The 20,794-nt window shown below is 42.2% G+C and overlaps 2 protein-coding genes across 8 annotated transcripts in view; one reads left to right on the top strand and one right to left on the bottom strand.

The window, feature by feature from the left end:
* The first annotated feature begins 1,928 nt into the window (after window positions 1-1,928).
* On the top strand, window positions 1,929-12,836 carry LOC109907020 (SAM pointed domain-containing Ets transcription factor-like). Its single transcript, XM_020504820.2, has 5 exons — window positions 1,929-2,427; window positions 5,903-6,351; window positions 9,000-9,197; window positions 9,434-9,616; window positions 9,854-12,836. The coding sequence occupies exons 2-5, from the start codon at window positions 5,916-5,918 to the stop codon at window positions 10,030-10,032; spliced, it is 996 nt and encodes a 331-aa protein (XP_020360409.1). The 5' UTR covers window positions 1,929-2,427; window positions 5,903-5,915; the 3' UTR covers window positions 10,033-12,836.
* The window catches only part of LOC109908115 (protein kinase C and casein kinase substrate in neurons protein 1), a 63,276-nt gene continuing 53,529 nt past the window's right edge, over window positions 11,048-20,794 (bottom strand). For 3 of the 7 annotated variants that reach the window (XM_031794371.1, XM_031794373.1, XM_031794372.1), the window contains 6 exons: window positions 18,611-18,786; window positions 17,017-17,137; window positions 16,623-16,738; window positions 16,362-16,403; window positions 14,805-15,037; window positions 11,265-14,301 (listed from right to left, as the gene is read on the bottom strand). In XM_031794371.1, coding sequence (XP_031650231.1) covers window positions 14,192-14,301; window positions 14,805-15,037; window positions 16,362-16,403; window positions 16,623-16,738; window positions 17,017-17,137; window positions 18,611-18,786 — 798 coding nt within the window. In that variant the 3' untranslated portion in view covers window positions 11,265-14,191. Of the gene's footprint in view, window positions 14,302-14,804; window positions 15,038-16,019; window positions 16,062-16,361; window positions 16,404-16,622; window positions 16,739-17,016; window positions 17,138-18,610; window positions 18,787-20,794 lie in introns of all 7 variants that reach the window. The other 4 variants (XM_031794374.1, XM_031794370.1, XM_031794369.1 and 1 more) reach the window with 3 other exon arrangements.

Below are 20,794 nucleotides of genomic sequence, written 5' to 3' on the forward strand. Positions count from 1 at the left end.
GATTCCTGACTCTAATTAGCTTTTGGAGAAGTCATTAGCCTAGGAGTTCACATACTTTTTCTAACCTACACTGTGTATATTTAAATTACGTATTCAATATAGGCAAGAAAAATACAGTAGTTTGTGTGTTATTATTTTAAGCATACTATGTTTGTCTGTTGAAGATCGGATCAAATTTGATGACCAATTTATGCAGAAATCTAGGAAATTCCAAAGGTTTCACATACTTTTTCTTGCCACTATGTAAATGTGATATTTCAGTTTTTATTTTGAATACATTTGCTAGAATAAACATCAAAAACAGTTTTTGCTTCATCATTATGGGGTACTGTGTGTAGATTGACTAGGAAACAAATACATTTTAGAATAAGGCTGTAATTGTCACGCCCTGACCTAAGAGAGCCTTTTTATTTCTCTATTTGGTTAGGTCGGGGTGTGACTTGGGTGGGCATTCTAGTTTTTCTATTTCTTTGTTGGCCGGGTATGGTTCCCAATCAGAGGCAGCTGTCTATCATTGTCCCTGATTGGGGATCATACTTAGGCAGCCCTTTTTCCCACCTTAGATTGTGGGACCTTGTTTTTGCATAGTTGCTGTCTAGCCTTGCAGAACTTTACGTTCGGTTTTGTATTTTGTTGTTTTGTCAGAGTTCAGTATTAAAAATCATGAACACGCTGCGCTTTGGTCTCATTCATCTAACGATGGACGTAACAATAATGTAACAACATTTGGAAAAAGTGAAGGGGTTAGGGTTAAACAAACATGGTTTCCATATGTTTGATGTGTTTGATACCATTCCATTTATTCCATTCCATCACAATAAGCCCGTAATCCTATAGTTACTCCCACCAGCCTCCTCTGGCGTGTGTGGGTGTGAGTGTGTGTTTTCACGGGTGTGTCTGAGATGTAGTTTGTAAGCTGCTTTTTCTGTGCAAACAGTGATATACAGACATACTGTATGAATACGATAACACTGTAGCGATCCAAAGAACCTCCAGGTGTGGTTCTGTTCTCTTGCAGATCATGGCTCGCCTCCTGCTGCCTCATCACATCTGATATGGCACCGTTGAATAGGCTGGGTAACACTATATCCAGGAAAAATACAAATATTTATGTGGTGTAAATTACTATGGTAATTTGTGCTGGTAAGGACGGTTATTTTGAAAAAAAACTAAGCACACTCTATAGCACGTGTCAAAATCATTCCGCGAAGAGCCGAGTGTCTGTGGTTTTTCGCTCCTCCCTTGTACTTCATTGATGAATTAAGGTCACTAATTAGTAAAGACTCCCCTCACCTGGCTGTCTAGGTCTTAATTGAAAGGAAAAAACAAAAACCTGCAGACATTCGACCCCCGTGGAATGAGTTTGACACCCCTGCTCTATTGGCTTTATACCTCAAAATATTTAAAGGAGAGAAATATACGGTATATGTAGAGAGTTTGTGACTTTCTTCATTTTTTTCTCAACTTCACCTAAAATGGCAAAAAGTAGAAAGCATGTCAAAAATCACTGCATATTGTAATTGCTCATTTGGTAGACACATTTGTTGTTACCCGCCTCTTATTAAGACAATGCAGCCTGATTCATTATGCCCATTTTTAAGTGATGAGAATTCTTTGAAAAATCCCCTCAGGCCAATGGAATGTTTTCTTATTCACAAATCAAAAACATTGTATAGATTATAACAAATACTGAAGGGAACATTTTTAGAAAACTCCTCCTTTCACTATGAGAAGGCATGGCTGACAGCAAAGAGTTAACTGCCACTCTTCTTAAGAGGGGAGGGAAGCTACAGATGTCATCACAGAGTTGCTCATTCACCTGTGGCTAGCAGAACTACATTATTCATACTGTTTACATAGGGTAAAATGGCGCCTTATAAATATGACTTGAAGTCACATTGAAGCAAGTATTCCTATGCGCACGCTTGCTTGGGCACACACCCTCCTCTGGCATGAATTTGTCAGTATTGTGAGAACTTTATTACAGATAAGGCTGGCCGGCAATGACCAATAACCTCGCCTTACACTCAACCAATCAAGCCAGCTGAGGACTCCCTCACAACTGTCAGAGCATCAGACAGAGCTTCGACCACCTGAAAGTGTTTGAGACACGGCTCCAGACATCCTAATGACCCTCTCTTTGACACATCACTGCCTCATGACCTGAGGGCCACCATCATCTGTTACAACCTGACGACTGCGACAGCCAACCAGAGAGGACCACTGAGGTAAAGCCTACATAGACTCATCCACCACCAGAGGAGCTTGGGACTTGAGCTTCTGACTAACCGGTATCTGTATTGTGACTCACTGTGGAACTCTTCAGCACTTTGACAAGAAGACTGTCCTTTGACTGACTCAAAGACAGATATCCAGAGTGACAGTCTATCAGCTCAGACAGCATCAGCAGCCTACACCTCTGACCAGGTAAGTCTACGGGCACACCTGGGCTTGGGAGAGATGTTTATAATTTAGTACTTTTTTTATTTAACCTTTTATTTAACTAGGCAAGTCAGTTAAGAGCAAATTATTGTTTACAATGACAGCCTACCAACCTTGTTCAGGGGCAGAACGACAGATTTGTACCTTTTCAGCTTGGTGATTCGATCCAGCAACCTTTCAGTTACTGGCCCAACGCTCTAACCACTAAGTGGATTTTTAATGATGAAGTGGTAGACTTGCTTGAACTATGTAAGGATGTAGAGGTGGTGGTTTTGATCAGTGTGATTTAAAATGAGTTATATTCATGAGGATAGCAAACTATGAAACCAGTTTGATAGGATGTGTTTCAGCCAGGGACTGAGACTGTAGCAGTGGACAATTGGTGTTGTAGCTACAGTACCAGGCCATTCTTTACAGAAGGGGTCACAGTTCAAGACACTGATGATGCATGTTTGAAGGAAACACTAAGTTTATATTCACTTTTTCACTCTGTTACAGTTTTTGAGCACTTACAAATTCCCTTGTTTTTACTCGCAATATCAGAGGTGATTCTCTTTTTTATGCCATTTTCATGCCCCTCAGATATAAAGTGCAGGTGATTCTCTTTCCTTTTGATGCACTGACATTTCCTGATCTTTTCTTGCATTCATGGAAAGTGCACAAAACTGCTTGTTAGTAATCACTCACTAGCAATGTTTTTCATTTTTATTAACAATACCCCAAGGGGAACAAAACCAGTTCAACAGGTTGTAATGAGAGTTTAACCACTCTCTGCTAATGATAATGTGTGCCTGAATTCTGATTGAAAGTTTAGAACAATACAAACACACTCAGATTTTTTTTTTATGTTGGTAAAGTAGCTAGATAAAGAAATAGGTGTGCATTTTAAAGTAGCCCTCCCTTTGATTAATGTGTGGGAGAATGCAATGAGTAATACATGACCAAATATCTTCATATCGACTGAATTCCTCTGATATCAGTTTACCATTGTTATCTAGCAAGGTATATTTTTGGAGCCAGTGCTTTGTTCTAAAGCAGTATTTCTTTCATGTGTAGTATAATAGTCACACGTGCATGCACACATACCCACAAAGGAAAACATAGAAATGGAGCATGACTGTAAGACACTTCAATAAAGGGAAAGTATTCTTTGAGTATAACACCATGTAAAAATCATTAATGTTGTAATAGTTTTGAGAATCAATTGAGATGTATTCATTCTAATGAGCTATTTCATTTTCCATAGAAGATGAAAGGCCCCCATTTTACAGTATTTAGTCAATTAACTTCCCTGTAATAACTCACCAATTATGTTACACTTAGTCTTGGAAACGATAAGCCATATGATCTGACCAAACCCCTCAAGCACTAATTAGTAATAAAACCTAGCGGTGTAAAGTACTTAAGTAAAAATACTTAAGTAGTTTTTGGGGTATGTGTACTTTACTTTACTATTTATATTTTTGACAACTTTTACTTTAACTCCACTACATTCCGAAAGAAAATTATGTATTTTTACCCCATACATTTTCCCTGACACTCAAAAGTACTCGTTACATTTTGAATGCTTAGCAGGACAGGAAAATGGTCCAATTCACGCACTTATCAAGAGAACATCCCTGATCATCCCTACTGCCTTTGATCTAGCGGACTCACTAAACACAAATGCTTTGTTTTTAAATGATGTCCGAGTGTTGGAGTGTGCCCCTGGCTATCGGTATATATATAAAAAAGCTCAAATATTGTGCAGTCTGGTTTGCTTAGCATAAGGAATTAGAAATGATTTTTACTTTTACTTATGATTTAGCAATTACATTTACTTTTGATACTTAAGTATTTTTAAAAACCAAATCATTTTAGACTTTTACTCTTGTAGTATTTTACTGGGTGACATTTTGAAGGTATCTTTACTTTAACTCAAGTATGACAAGTGGTTACTTTTTCCACCACTGTAAAAACCTAAACGCCTTTCGCATGTGATATCTGGAAGGACAGGCATTTTAACAAGCCATGTCAGTCAGCAGTAAAATGTTATTTGATGTGATATGGATTTGCTAAGATAATTGGCGTGAAAACGTGTCATGGTCTTGCGTGCCTAGTCCATCACCCAAAGACAAAAGCACCTGAAAACACACACCTAGGGGTAAACATCTCTTCCATGATAATCTCTCTCAACTCTAGTCATTTTGGGAGGAAAAGCTCCTAGGCTCAAACAGCAGCTGTTTGAGCCTAGGAGCTTTTCCTCCCAAAATGACTAGAGTTGAGAGAGATTATCATGGAAGAGATGTTTACCCCTAGGTGTGTGTTTTCAGGTGCTTTTGTCTTTGGGTGATGGACTAGGCACGCAAGACCATGCGCTATACTGTCGTTTGTACACCTTAGTGTCAATGGCAACAGTACAAGCTTGCAGCATAAGTCATTCATAAGGATGGGGCATTCTGGTTTTAGTGCCCAGAGGCACAGCACTTCTCAGCAGTGTAATCCCTCCCGCTAAGTGAGCATGGACAGGGCAGCATTATGAGCTGTTGCGGTCACACCATGGATATGGGCTGGGTTATTCATTATCCACCTTTTATCGAATATGCCATGACGGCAAGGACATTCTTTTTTACTATTAAGCTCAAATCAATCTTGGTGCCTGAAAAACTTAACCCTGTCAGTGTCCACCAGCACATAAGCAACCAGCCAAACTTCCTAGGCCTAAGACCTTAGTTGATAAGTGCTGATTCAGCCGTCATTGATACAGTATTGTATGACATTATTACTTGACATTACAATATGTCTGTTACCTCAGGGTAAGATAAGAGAGTCAGTGCCCCCCCACCCCACCCCATAGAATTCTGTTCTCACTGAACTAACTGTCACTCTGGTATCCAACTGAACTGTCATGTTTCACCTGCAGCGTTTCATCCTATAGGGTTACTAATTACATCACAAAAAGTCAGGCATTCAAGATTCTTACACACCATACTCAAATGTGCTACTCTACATAATGAAATGTTGTTTTTATGAAAAGAGATTGTTTAATTCAACATTTTGAAGAAAGTACCAACAGACCAAAGAAAATGTATGAAATGTCATATTTGCTTTAGGATTACTACTGTTTAAATATTTGGGCATTTGGTCTTGGTTTCAATGCAGCATAAAGACAGTACTGTCTGAGAGAAAATAATTCCATTTCAATTTAAGGAAGATAAAACAGTCAAACAAAGTGACTAGAAAAGTGTAAATAGAAAGTGTCACTCATGGATGACAGTTTCTGTTCTTCATCAGATATTATTTAAAAAAATGTTTGTTCTTACTCATCTCATTTACTATGTCAATATATTAACAGTTTGCCATTGAGTTCGCTATTGTTTCCAATTGAGCCTCATGAGATACCGAAATTATATTTAGGTGTATCCAGTATAAATCCCTTTATACACCATGACTGATGAAAGTCTTCCTTTGTTTTCTCCAGCACTGTTGAAGCTATGGGGAGTCCAGGCTGTGACCGCGTGGGGAGCACAGTGCCCCTTCCCCTGATGAGTTTCAGTGACTACTCCCACAGTGGGTCTGCCCTAAGGGCCTGGGAGGAGGAGGAGGACACCAAGCCGCCCCGGGGACTGATAAGTGTGCCTAAACACACCGCTCCTGAACGCAGTCTGCAAGGGGTCTTCCTGCCCTGCTTCGACATGCTCCTCACTGAAAACAGCTCGTGGCTGTTGAAGAAGTCTGATGCAGCGCCCCCTGTGCTCCCCTGTAAGGCCCTGGAGCAGTGCCCTGTCATCAACAGCCAGGGCCTGGGGCTCCCCTCTGGGCTAGAGGGACAGGTTGAGGAACGCTGTCTGGAGCAGGTTCAGAGCATGGTGTTGGGAGAGGTACTGAAGGACATAGAGACTGCCTGCATACTGCTGAACATTACTCCAGGTAGGAAAACTGTTAAATTACCAAGCTATTGTTTGCCTATAATTTGATACAACACCATGTTATTACTACCTTATCCTGTGCTATAAACTGTGCTACCGTTTCATATGTTAAGTTCTCCGAAAGGTATAGACCTCATGCCTCTATCAGTCTCAGGGTCTATTATGTTCACTACAGTTGAGCATGTGACCTGTCACTGTCAGTAGATTGGCTGAGGATAAGGATTAAAGAGCACAGAGAAAAGAGCACCTTTCATGCACTACTTTAACAGTTGAAGTACCTCCTTATGCACTGTTGGATCTTACTTACAGCAAAGCAAACTAAACAGTGAAGGTCACCATTTAGGTTGGTCTTTCTTTATGCGACACTCTGACTTTATGGCAATGCTACTGACGATAGGCTAAACCTAATGAAAGGAAGTGTCTAGGGCCTCCCCGCCCTGTGCAAATGGCTCTGTTGACAATTCATCATTTCACACACTCACCAACTCGGTACTTGTCATAAAGCAACACAAATATGAGTTCAGAAATTGCGTACAGTACAATGCACACACACCTCATCTCCTTCTCCTCAAAGGCTCCTTAAAGATGCACTAGCTCACATTTGAATAGGTAACCTATGCATTTGCATGAGTGCCAACCAGTGATTTATATATAGACTAGATGACTGACGGGGTGCAGTTTTGAAGCTTCCGCGACTCCATCTTGACACTCCCCCACCATTTTTAAGCTATAGAAAACTTACATTTGTTTTTCCCACATTTATTCGATTACAGACACCTTATTAATGCATACATTTAATTTAAACCATTCACAGAGACAAACTGCAATCTTTCCGACAGATAAGATCTAAACCAGGCCAGAACTTGTCAGTGTAGACCAATTTGGGTTTCCAATCTCTCCAAAAGAATGTGGTGATCGATGGTATCAAAAGCAGCACTAAGGTCTAGGAGCACGAGGACAGATGCAAAGCCTCAGTCTGATGCCATTAAAAGGTAATTTACCACCTTCACAAGTGCAGTCTCAGTGCTATGCTGGGGTCTAAAACCAGACTGAAGCATTTCGTATACATTGTTTGACTTCAGGAAGGCAGTAAGTTGCTGCGCAACAGCCTTTTCTAAAAAATTTGAGAGGAATGGAAGATTCGATATAGGCCGATAGTTTTTAAAAATCTTTTCTGGGTCAAGGTTTGGCTTCAGCCAAAACCTCAAAGTCTGGTTCATCCTTGGGAGCCATTTCCAAACACCTGAAGGTACAACGTTCATCTGTACAAACAATACTACGCAAGTATAAACACCATGGGACCACGCAGCAGTCATACTGCTTAGGAAGGAGACGCGTTCTGTCTCCTAAAGATGAACGTACTTTGGTGTGCGAAAAGTGCAAGTCAATCCCAGAACAACAGCAAAGGACCTTGTGAAGATGCTGGAGGAAACAGGTCCAAAAGTATCTATATCCACAGTAAAACGAGTCCTATATCGACATAACCTGAAAGGCCGCTTAGCAAGGAAGAAGCCACTGCTCCAAAACCGCCATAAAAAAGCCAGACTACTGTTTGCAACTGCACATGGAGACAAAGATCGTACTTTTTGGAGAATTGTCCTCTGGTCTGATGAAACAGAAATAGAACTGTTTGGACATAATGACCATCGTTATGTTTGGAGGAAAAAGGAGGATGCTTGCAAGCCGAAGAACACCATCCCAACCGTGAAGCACGGGGGTGGCAGCATCATGTTGTGGGGGTCCTTTGCTGCAGGAGGGACTGGTGCACTTCACAAAATAGATGGCATCATGAGGATGGAAAAGTATGTGGATATATTGAAGCAACATCTCAAGACATCAGTCAGGAAGTTAAATGGGTCTTCCAAATGGACAATGACACCCAGCATACTTCTGAAGTTGTGGCAAAATGGCTTAAGGACAACAAAGTCAAGATATTGGAGTGGCCATCACAAAGAACATTTCTGGGCGCAACTGAAAAAGTGTGTGCGAGCAAGGAGGTCTACAAACCTGACTCAGTTACACCAGCTCTGTCAGGAGGAATGGGCCAAAATATTCACCCAACTTATTGTGGGAAGCTTGTGGAAGGCTACCCGAAACATTTGACCCAAATTAAACAATTTAAAGGCAATGCTACCACATACTAATTGAGTGTATGTACACTTCTGACCCTCTGGTAATGTGATGAAAGAAATAAAAGATGAAATAAATCATTCTCTCTACTATTATTCTGACATTTCACATTCTTAAAATAAAGTGGTGATCCTAACTGACCTAAAACAGGGAATTTTTACTAGGATTAAATGTCAGGAATTGTGAAAAATGAGTTTCAATGTATTTGGCTAAGGTATGTAAACTTCCAACTTCAACTGTATATACATGTTACTGTCCCCATTACAACAACAATAATAATGAAATACATGTTATTTTGTCCTTGAAACATTTAGCTGACTGTTCCTTCGGGGGAGTGCCAATATGGACGACTGGTGGCTTCAATGCCTCTCACTGGGCAGTACATAGCATCAGCAATACAGGGTTTATATACATCATTGGTGCCAACAGTGCCATTGTATTTAACTGTATATATAACTTGCTGTGGATAAATGTTTACCATTATATTGGTCCATCATGAACAACTCATCTCCTGTGCAGACCCCATGGAGTGGAATTGTGGGAACGTCCAGAAGTGGCTGCTGTGGACAGAACACCTGTACAGACTACCCCAGGTGGACAAGGTGTTCCAGGAGCTCAGTGGAAAGGATCTGTGCTCCATGACAGAGGAGGACTTCAGGCAGCGCTCAATGCAGTGTGGAGACCTGCTGTACGCTCATCTGGACATCTGGAGATCAGGTAGGACAACTGACAACCTTCAATGGGTCCGTTTACTTGTACTGTGGTATATATAACATGGCATGTATTTCATCTTCGGTGTGGGTCATTCCATTGTAAAAGTATTGCGTGTTTTATAGCCACAAGCAGAAGGAATACCTGGCTCATTCACTACACAGATTGTGCTGTAGTTTTCAGGTATTTTCTTGTGTCAAGATCACAAATGTGTAATTCTGTTCTATGTTGTTTTGTCACAGCTGCATGCATGAAGGAGCCCTGCACACCAGGAGATAACAGGTTACATGGTGCTGAGGAGTCATGGCCAAAGGCAGACTCCTCCTGCTCAGGCCAGCCCATCCACCTGTGGCAGTTTCTTAGAGAGCTGCTCCTCAAGCCGCACAACTACGGACACTGCATCCGCTGGCTCAACAAGGAGAAAGGTGAGTGGGCAGGGAGAAGCCATAAGGGTGGAGTGCATGCGGGTGTACGGTGTACATTTTAGGGCAACCCTCCTAGGTTTGAGGCTGAGGGTGTCCTAAAATGTACACCATACGGGTGAGAAAAGTTTGCCATGGGAGCTGACTTGGATTATTCAACATTGGGGCTTATTGTGCATTGGTTGCTGAAAAGGGTGAAATGTTCCATCTCTCAAAAGTAGTTTTTCTTATAATCAACAGGAATCTTCAAAATAGAAGACTCGGCTTATGTGTCCAGGTTATGGGGCATCAGGAAGAACCGTCCAGCTATGAACTATGACAAGCTGAGTCGCTCTATCCGACAGTACTACAAGAAGGGCATCATCCGTAAGCCTGATGTGTCCCAGAGACTGGTCTACCAGTTTGTCCACCCTGTATGAAGCTGTGGGGCAGCCAGCCAGAAGAGAAGATTAGTGTTGATGATGACTGGAGACCACTATCTAGCCAAACAGGTTTTGGCAAAAGGATTGTTTTAGCTCCAGCAACGCAATGTATAGACTGCTTCCTGCATTGTGCACTCCTGCCTAATTCCAATATTATTAGGTAAACTGATTGGATATGGGGTTTTGTTCTTTTTTATTGCCACATTGCATTAGATATGCAAAGTTTTACATTTAAAATATTTTCAAAACTAATTGTCCAATATTTCATTTTCACAAAGGTCAAAGCCATATGTCTGTATTCTTTTTCTCTGATTGTGACTTCACATTACTGTAACCACCAGTAGTTACTTTTTAAGGTGGTTCCTCTTTCATTACCATTACACAATGTCCCTCGGATATAAAAGCATTCGTACAGTTCATGGCATTTTGTTACATGCCGGGTGAATATTGGAGTGAATGTGTGCAATGTGTTTACTACTGATCTGTGGTGGTATTCCCATGTATGGGGCTCTTCATGAGTCACAAGTAACCACAGCTGTTAATCACACAGATCTGATGTTTACGTTGGGAATTTCATTTAAGTATAGAGAAATTATTTGACTCCGGGGCCCGTTCACTGGCGGAAGAATCAAGCCTAATAGGAATTTGTGAATACAGTAAACTACTGTAATAGAAGCATTTCAATATCATTGCCACATTTCAAGTGCTAGAATCCATATGTAGAGACAAACACCAGTGATAGAAGCCCTGTTTATACCTGGTTCTAACATGCTGCCTTTGTCCTGATCTTGTCCACATTCTGATTGTGCCCACATTTTTTGACAAGTGAAGACGATTAAAAGAAACATTGTGATCAAATCTTATAAGTGTAAACAGGCAAGATCAAGTCAAGATCATGACGAAGGACGTGTGTTAACGGCAGGTATAAACAGGGCTAGAGATTAGTGACTGAATACATACTGTACACATGAACATAATATTGAATATTTATAATGAGAGTGTGAGCAAGATGTCGTTTGTAAATATTTATGTATAATGACCTAAAGCATACTGTATATCCTTCTATGTGTTTACATACTGAATGTGTCTAAAATAAAATGACACAATAATGTGTATTTTTTCTGCTTTCTCATCAAACACCCTGAGACTACAATCATAGCATATCCCAATGTACAGTCAAAATCCATTCAAGAAACACACAAATGACACAAAACGTTTTGTTTGTATTCTCAACAAACTTGTTTTCCCCTTTCAAACCAATATCGCAATATTGACATCATCACAACAACTTTGATTCAGGATTTTCATTACTATCATAATTATTATCATAATCATAATCATCTTTATGCATATTTAAATGAACCTTTTGTTACATTAAGATGAACAGGCACTACACCAGTTAGGAGATCCAATTACATCACTAACTAGAAACATACATACACTGCTAATACAGGGGTTTCACGACATGAGCCGTTTCCCCCTTGTTGTGCATAAGGAAGAGAGAAATCAACATAAAAAAGCATTTACATATACACTGTTTTTACTGCCTCAATGTAGTTAGGTTTCCTTTCCAACTCAACACAGTTGTACAGTTACAATAGAATAGAATCTTTAAATTACATCATCATATACAAATTTGACAGCGTGGGGTAACGTCACGCTCTGGTACATTGACAATTCCATTGCAATGAAATTCATACGATATGGTACCTATTACTTAATATGCTTTTCCAATGCTGTTAACACATTTACATGTATGACACTACATTTTTCTTAGTATTCGATCACTTGCATTTTTTTCTTTTTTTTCTTTACAATTAAACAACTCATGATGATAAGGATGTTTGACCCCAAAATATCTACCCGAGATGTGTGTGTGTGTGTTCCTGTGTGTGTGTGTGCGTGTGTAAAGGACATAGGATATCTCAATGATATGAGTTATTTTTACTAGGCTGGACAGCTTACACTAATACACATTACTTGTGAGCTGGTGATGTGATCTCTCAACAGTGATACCAAGACCTGGTGAAGTCTCCTCTTAAGCCTCAACCTAAACACATCCTGTCGTTAGAGAATGTTCTACGACATCAAACTTGAAGAGAGACCTACTGCATAACCTCATGTTCATGAGCATTCTGCTCTCACGACATCATTGCATGTCTGATTTAAACAGCTTACCATTGGCAACCATATTTGCATCGGACAACATCTGATAAGTTTGATTTCTCAACAAGTACTGTAGTGTTTTCTGTATATTTAAGCAATAAGGCACGAGGAGGTGTGGTATATGGCCAATATACCACGGCTAAGGGCTGTTATTATGCACGAGGCAACTCGGAGTGCCTGGATACAGACCTTAGCCGTGGTATATTGGCCATATACCACAAACCCCAGAGGTGCCTTATCGCTGTTATAAACTGGTTCCCAATGTAATTAGAGCAGTAACAGTACATGTGTATTCAAAGCGGGGGCTGCATTAGGTGTGAGCATGTGAAGTATACTACTGGGAGCAATCTAAAGTACAGTTAATTACTGTAGACAAAGAAATGATTTCTGATATACTGTGGTCACTGTCGTATGCAACTGGCCTACCTGGTTAAATAAAGATGAAATAAAAAATAAATATAAAATGCTCTTGTCTTTCCCCATGTGGATCGCCTATTGAATGAACACAGAAATATTCAGAGGACAGGAAGCAGTTAGTTGCATGAGTTGCATCTTGACAAGAAAATCCTTGACAGGGTTATGTGAGTTATTGCATGGATAGAGAGAGTTTTATGCATTTTCGGATTTCGGTCATTCTTTGGCCTAAGTAGGTAAAGGGGCTCAAAACCCCTTTTTTTCTGGTAGCGTTCTCTATGACAATGGAACAAAACATGCCTAGTTAAATACAGCATGTCTCCTTCCATGCCCCTACAATAGTACATTCATGTCCACGTTTCCATTTTAAGACAAGGATCTGCAGCATGGTACCGTCAAGATTGATGTTCCTATTTTACCAGGAGACAACCATCGAACAGTAACATAGTTCAAAGCCATTTTTCCTATATGCTGTTTTCCCCCTACAGCAGGAAAACAACTAAATTCACATTAAATATGCCTGAATACTTCATCTGAACAATCAAATTGTCCAAAACGTTCTTGTCAGCATGACAGATTAAATCAAAGCAAGCTGGTGATAATACCTTGCCTACTGACCCTAAAATGTTCCCTCACAGGTATTCTAGATAGAACACAGCAATAGATCCAAATGAACAGATATTCTAAAAATACCTCGCAATGAAATGGAAATGAGACGTTATGATTCAATGGTGGTGATGGGGAAGAGAGAGAAAAACGGCTATCCAGCCTCTCCACTTCCGGGGATGAAGGCAGACAAAAGCTCATGGTGTTATTCCAATGCTGTGTCTGTGTCTAATGGTGAACTCTGGTCCTCTGCATTGGTCATATCAGGGGATTAGTTGCATCTTGTAGCCGTAATATGGCTTGGAGGTTAAGGGAATGCATGTTGCATAGCACATGCTGCTATTGCAAACCAATTGAGAAACAGAGACAACAGATACTGTACCACTGCACAACTGGTAAAAGGGATGAGACCAAATCACAAAAGAGAAAATAATAAAATCTAGGATACATTTTGTGGTACTTTTAACACTACACAGCATTCCCAATGCAAGGAGGAGGACTGAACACACAGCATCGAAACTGCTACACAAAACGGTGTCATATATACACAACGCAGGCCGAGTAGCTTGTTCTGGTTAAACCGGCAGGTAAATATAATTGGTTACATTATCGTCACACTGTTATAGGAGAATATACTGCAAAAACGTTGAATCATCCGCATGATCTTTATATTGAACACAGCTACACAAATGTGTCCCTGCATTGGCTTGATGTTACAGTATGTTTGAGTGTGTGTACTCTGGAATAAATGCTGCTCCTGTTTTAGTGTTTATGTCCTCCTCACTCCAAATACTGGATAAATATAATATAATATACTACTAATATACTAAGATTTTATTTAGGCAAGACTCTGATTTGCGTATCTGTTGGGCAAGGGATGTGTTGCTCATAAGTCTCTGGCTATGTGCAGTGCGATTGGATGAGACAGTCCGAGCTGCCTCCAATGGCATGTCCTCCTCCTTTGGGGTCATTAGATCTCCTCGACGTAATTGGCCGGGTACAGTCCCTCTCGGCCTGTATCCAGGCGACCTCTACACCAGCCTTGGTCATCTTCATCCTCAGTCTTGGTCAGTTCATCACCTGTGAAGAACATATGTACATTACTCCTTAATCAACATGCATTCTATGCTCTTTTCCATGGTCAATAGTACATCTGGTCACCTTCATCGTTTCCTTTATCATGTCACTATTAGCAAAGATCAGGCAGGATGTGCATCATGTGGTTATGAAGGCCCTACTAACACCATCTAACATAGGGACATTCAGAAGACAATTGCTAATAACTAGCAGGTGCCTGTAATTGTAGGAAGTGGAATATGACCATTATTGACAAACCACTACTATCTTCCTCCAGGAATAGAGGGGCTTCGAAATGGGATGAACAGAGATAGCGGGACATTTCATGTGACCTCATCTCCAACCCCCTATCTAGCCAGCCTGTCCATGATACACCATGTGATACTGATAGTGTCAATTACAGAGTTTGTCTTACACTGTTGGACTCAAGAATAGGCTTTAGCTGCAAATGCATTGTAGCAAAAATGAAGAGACATCAAAGATGGTGAAGTGTTTTCGTTGCTTACCAGCTTTGAAGGTGAGTTCGTCTTGTTCCTGTCCGTCATAATCATACAGAGCACGCACTCGGACCCCGGATGCGGTCCCGGTCCCTGCACCCCCTTTCCCTGCACTGCCAGAGTCTTCCTCGAAGGAGTTTCCATTTCCACCCCCGTTGGTCTCACCGCCTGAGTAGGCTGCAGGCGCATCGTCATCGGACCACTCAGTGGAGTAGGCCTGGTTCTTTTCATAGCTGCTCACACTGCAATGGAAGAGTTAGGGAAGATACAGGGGTTTGATCTGGGGAATTTGATCAAGAATACAAACATTGCTGTACCGTAGACTGGAGCAACTGTTATTAACAGACTGAATGAAATACATAAATAATCAACATCAATCCAGTTAATTATATGGAGACTGCAAAAAAAGTCATGGCATCATGTTAGATCCCAGGGTGTATGATACAATTTAAATAGTTGGACTAGGGTAGGTCCCGGCGTTGCAGTAGCTGGTGTGTGGCAGTAGCAGGTGTGTGTGGCAGTAGCAGGTGTGTGTGGCAGTAGCAGGTGTGTGTGGCAGTAGCTGGTGTGTGTGGCAGTAGGTGGTGTGTGGCAGTAACAAGTGTGTGGCAGTAGCTGGTGTGTGGCGGAAGATGGTTTGTGTGGCGGTAGCTGGAGTATGTGGCAGTAGCAGGTGTGTGTGGCAGTAGCAGGTGTGTGCGGCAGTTGCAGGTGTGTGTGGCAGTAGCAGGTGTGTGTGGCAGTAGCTGGTGTGTGGCAGTAACAAGTGTGTGGCAGTAGCTGGTGTGTGGCGGAAGATGGTTTGTGTGGCGGTAGCTGGAGTATGTGGCAGTAGCAGGTGTGTGTGGCAGTAGCTGGTGTGTGTAGCAGTAGCTGGTGTGCGTGGCAGTAGCTGGTGTGTGTGGCAGTAGCTGGTGTGTGTGGCAGTAGCAGGTGTGTGTGTGGCAGTAGCAGGTGTGTGTGGCAGTAGCAGGTGTGTGTGGCAGTAGCTGGTGTGTGTGGCAGTAGCAGGTGTGTGTGGCAGTAACAGGTGTGTGTGGCAGTAGCAGGTGTGTGTGGCAGTAGCAGGTGTGTGTGGCAGTAGCTGGTGTGTGTGGCAGTAGCAGGTGTATGTGGCAGTAACAGGTGTGTGTAGCAGTAACAGGTGTGTGTGGCAGTAGCAGGTGTGTGTGGCAGTAGCAGGTGTGTGGCAGTGGTGTTTGATCAGTGTTTTGGTCCTCTCACCTGCCACGGTCACCAGGTGGTGCCACATGATCAGCGCTGATGCTGATCAATTGAAGGAAGACAGAAAAGCAGGTGTGTGTGGCAGTAGCTGGTGTGTGTGGCAGTAGCTGGTGTGTGTGGCAGTAGCAGGTGTGTGTGGCAGTAACAGGTGTGTGTGGCAGTAGCAGGTGTGTGTGGCAGTAGCAGGTGTGTGTGGCAGTAGCTGGTGTGTGTGGCAGTAGCAGGTGTATGTGGCAGTAACAGGTGCGTGTGGCAGTAACAGGTGTGTGTGGCAGTAGCAGGTGTGTGTGGCAGTAGCAGGTGTGTGGCAGTGGTGTTTGATCAGTGTTTTGGTCCTCTCACCTGCCACGGTCACCAGGTGGTGCCACATGATCAGCGCTGATGCTGATCAATTGAAGGAAGACAGAAAAACAAATGATATGGCATCATAGGAGATATCGATATGAACCCTGGCATGTCATTGTGTGTGTGTGTGTGTGTGTGTGTGTGTGTGTGTGTGTGTGTGTGTGTGTGTGTGTGTGTGTGTGTGTGTGTGTGTGTGTGTGTGTGTGTGTGTGTGTGTTTGTGTCAGTAGTAGTTTGACCAGTGGAGTGGTCCTCTCACCTGCCACGGTCTCCAGGTGGTGCCACATGGTCAGTGCTGGGGGTCGGTGGGGCCCCAGCCGGCTTCTGCACCTTCTCCCTCTTAACAACAGCAGCAGTAGCATCTGGGTTGTACTCCTGGAGATCAGAGCAGATGATTAATACTTCTGAAAGTCTATACTGAAGCAGAGCCTCAGATCTGGCCAATGTCCTTCACTTTTCCTTTTAAATCAGAAAGTAGGCTAAATCAACAATCTTACAAATATAAGAAACGGTATTAAGAAGTCGTAACAAAAAGTAATATTTGCATCTGTGGGGGAATTAATAAAAAAAATACCTGAACCTTTGTTACATGTTGTAAATAATCCTGAAAAGCAAGTATATGGATGAACTACAGAGTATATAGGCCGCAGTACCTCAAACATCGGCCAGTTCATATGCATGCCAGGGCCATGGTGGTTGCTAAACCACTGCAGGTCCTCCTGTGTGTTGGCACCCAGGATGGTGCGCTCCAGTTCTCTGTAAACTGTGCCATAGCTGGGGAGAGGAGGACAGAGAGCACATTGTGACACGCAGAGAGAGAAGGAGCCTGTTTAATTAAGCAATAAGGCCCGAGGGGGTGTGGTATATGACCAATACACCACGGCTAAGGGCTGTTCTTAGGCACAACGCAACGTGGAGTGCCTGGATACAGCCCTGACTGTTTTGTCATACCCATGGTATACCCATGGTATACGGTCTGACCATGGCTGTCAGCCAATCAGCATTCAGGGCTTGAACCATCCAGTTTTTATGGGACAATAACACATTAGGGCTGCCAGCACCAACTGTCCAGCACTAATGGTGCTGTTTCCTGTAGAGTTTCTAGTTGTTTATGAAGCTACACTACTCAGAACAGGGTGAAATAATTGAAAGACAAAGCCCTTCAGTCAATTCATAGCATGGGGTGAAGCTACACAGAACACAGACACGACATTTGCATTAAAATTGGCGTAGTGAGGTGGAGTCTCGACAGATGGATATTATTTCACCAGAAGGTGGAGACAAAAACACAGAATAACTGACAGTCCAGCCCAAATGACGACATTTCATGGTGTTAAAACTGCCAAGAATTGAGGAGTAAGATGCTATAATGAACAATAAAATGGACGATTCAAATGCATCCACAGCACATAAAAGTTACAAGTGATTTTTCTCTTTTCACCGCTGTCACTGGGACACTGTCTGTATTTGCATAACTGTATTAGAGGGAGCTGAGGACTGGGTTTTTAGCTATTAGCTTACCATTACCCTGTCTATGGTTGATTTATGGGTTATCACCAATACTGTGGCTGAAAGGCCCATGTTAGTACTCCACACCACACTATCAAAGCCAATACTCATCCTCCATTCAGATCATAAACCAAGACTATGCATCTAGGAAACAGCTTGAATTAACTCCTTATTCCAATCACCATGGAACCTGGCTTTGTATCACATGCAATTGGATCCACAGTCAAGAATATGACAAGAGTTCACTCTGACATGATGCAATTTGGCTGAAATGTCATTAACTGCATCCTCTGTATAATTGGTGTTGTGACTCTGAAAGACTGAAATGTGTTGAAATGAATCTATTTGACAGGAACTGTAATGAAAGCAACATCATAAGCACATTGGAGTAAATTCCCTCTGAATGTAATATTTCAACTAATCCATAGACTCGACTAATAACAAAAAGGAATGCCGACGAGCGCTTAAAGAAGAGATCAATACTGTAATGAAGGTATTCTGACTATATTAGATACACTAATGTAGAAATATTGTGTTGTTGTGTAGATGACTCCAAGTTGATAATATGTACATACGTATACGTACTGTACCAACTGAAATTGAAGACAGACATGTGTTTTCCTCTATAACCTTTCAATTCAAAGGCCATGTGGGAGGAAAGGTTGATGGAGGTGATTTAATACAGCAGGATGGGCTACAGTATGTATGGGACGATAGAGGATAACACCAGTCACTGACCTTTGGTTCTCAGTGAGATTGAGGTGGCGTTTGATGTCCAGCAGGATCTCCTTGAGGAAGGTGAGTCTCTTGACCTCATGCTGCTGACACTGGTCAAACACCTGCTCCATGCTCTCCTGGTACGGGGGAGTGACAGCACTCAGCTCTGACAGAGACTTCTCATACTTCTCCTTAGCCTGGGGGAAGATAAGGACAATATCCGCTCTGAGAGAGACTTCTCATACTTCTCCTTAGCCCGGAGGAAGATAAGGACAACATCAGCTCTGACAGAGACTTCTCATACTTCTCTTTAAATGGGGGGATGATAAGGACAATATCAGCTCTGACAGAGACTTCTCATACTTATCCTTAACCAGGGGGATGATAAGGACAATATCAGCTCTGACAGAGACTTCTCATACTTCTCCTTAGCCTGGAGGAAGATAAGGACAATATCAGCTCTGACAGAGACTCCTCATACTTCTCCTTAGCCTGGAGGAAGATAAGGACAATATCAGCTCTGACAGAGACTTCTCATACTTCTCCTTAGCCTGGAGGAAGATAAGGACAATATCAGCTCTGACAGAGACTTCTCATACTTCTCCTTAGCCTGGAGGAAGATAAGGACAATGTCAGCTCTGACAGAGACTTCTCATACTTCTCCTGAGCCTGGAGGAAGATTAGGACAATATCAGCTCTGACAGAGACTTCTCATACTTCTCCTTAGCCTGGAGGAAGATAAGGACAATATCAGCTCTGACAGAGACTTCTCATACTTCTCCTTAGCCTGGAGGAAGATAAGGACAATATGAGCTCTGACAGAGACTTCTCATACTTCTCTTTAAATGGGGGGAAGATAAGGACAATATCAGCTCTGACAGAGACTTCTCATACTTCTCCTTAGCCGGGGGGATGATAAGGACAATATCAGCTCTGACAGAGACTTCTCATACTTCTCCTTAGCCGGGGGGATGATAAGGACAATATCAGCTCTGACAGAGACTTCTCATACCTCTCCTTATCCGGGGGGATGATAAGGACAATATCAGCTCTGACAGAGACTTCTCATACTTCTCCTTAGCCTGGAGGAAGATAAGGACAATGTCAGCTCTGACAGAGACTTCTCATACTTCTCCTTAGCCTGGAGGAAGATAAGGACAATATCAGCTCTGACAGAGACTTCTCATACTTCTCCTTAGCCTGGAGGAAGATAAGGACAATATCAGCTCTGACAGAGACTTCTCATACTTCTCTTTAAATGGGGGGAAGATAAGGACAATATCAGCTCTGACAGAGACTTCTCATACTTCTCCTTAGCCTGGAGGAAGATAAGGACAATGTCAGCTCTGACAGAGACTTCTCATACTTCTCTTTAAATGGGGGGAAGATAAGGACAATATCAGCTCTGACAGAGACTTCTCATACTTCTCCTTAGCCTGGAGGAAGATAAGGACAATGTCAGCTCTGACAGAGACTTCTCATACTTCTCCTTAGCCTGGAGGAAGATTAGGACAATATCAGCTCTGACAGAGACTTCTCATACTTCTCCTTAGCCTGGAGGAAGATAAGGACAATATCAGCTCTGACAGAGACTTCTCATACTTCTCCTTAGCCTGGAGGAAGATAAGGACAATATCAGCTCTGACAGAGACTTCTCATACTTCTCTTTAAATGGGGGGAAGATAAGGACAATATCAGCTCTGACAGAGACTTCTCATACTTCTCCTTAGCCGGGGGGATGATAAGGACAATATCAGCTCTGACAGAGACTTCTCATACTTCTCCTTAGCCGGGGGGATGATAAGGACAATATCAGCTCTGACAGAGACTTCTCATACCTCTCCTTATCCGGGGGGATGATAAGGACAATATCAGCTCTGACAGAGACTTCTCATACTTCTCCTTAGCCTGGAGGAAGATAAGGACAATGTCAGCTCTGACAGAGACTTCTCATACTTCTCCTTAGCCTGGAGGAAGATAAGGACAATATCAGCTCTGACAGAGACTTCTCATACTTCTCCTTAGCCTGGAGGAAGATAAGGACAATATCAGCTCTGACAGAGACTTCTCATACTTCTCTTTAAATGGGGGGAAGATAAGGACAATATCAGCTCTGACAGAGACTTCTCATACTTCTCCTTAGCCTGGAGGAAGATAAGGACAATGTCAGCTCTGACAGAGACTTCTCATACTTCTCCTTAGCCT

The sequence above is a fragment of the Oncorhynchus kisutch genome, linkage group LG17 (assembly GCF_002021735.2).
Source record: "Oncorhynchus kisutch isolate 150728-3 linkage group LG17, Okis_V2, whole genome shotgun sequence".
In the NCBI taxonomy this organism is placed as follows: Eukaryota; Metazoa; Chordata; class Actinopteri; order Salmoniformes; family Salmonidae; genus Oncorhynchus; species Oncorhynchus kisutch.

Bases quoted from the DNA above. Each gene is read 5' to 3' on its own strand.
- LOC109907020 (XM_020504820.2), top strand. From the start codon at position 5,916: ATGGGGAGTCCAGGCTGTGACCGCGTGGGGAGCACAGTGCCCCTTCCC. The intron at 6,352-8,999 runs GTAGGAAAACTG...TCTCCTGTGCAG, and splicing joins ACTGCTGAACATTACTCCAG to ACCCCATGGAGTGGAATTGT. The intron at 9,617-9,853 runs GTGAGTGGGCAG...TATAATCAACAG, and splicing joins CTGGCTCAACAAGGAGAAAG to GAATCTTCAAAATAGAAGAC.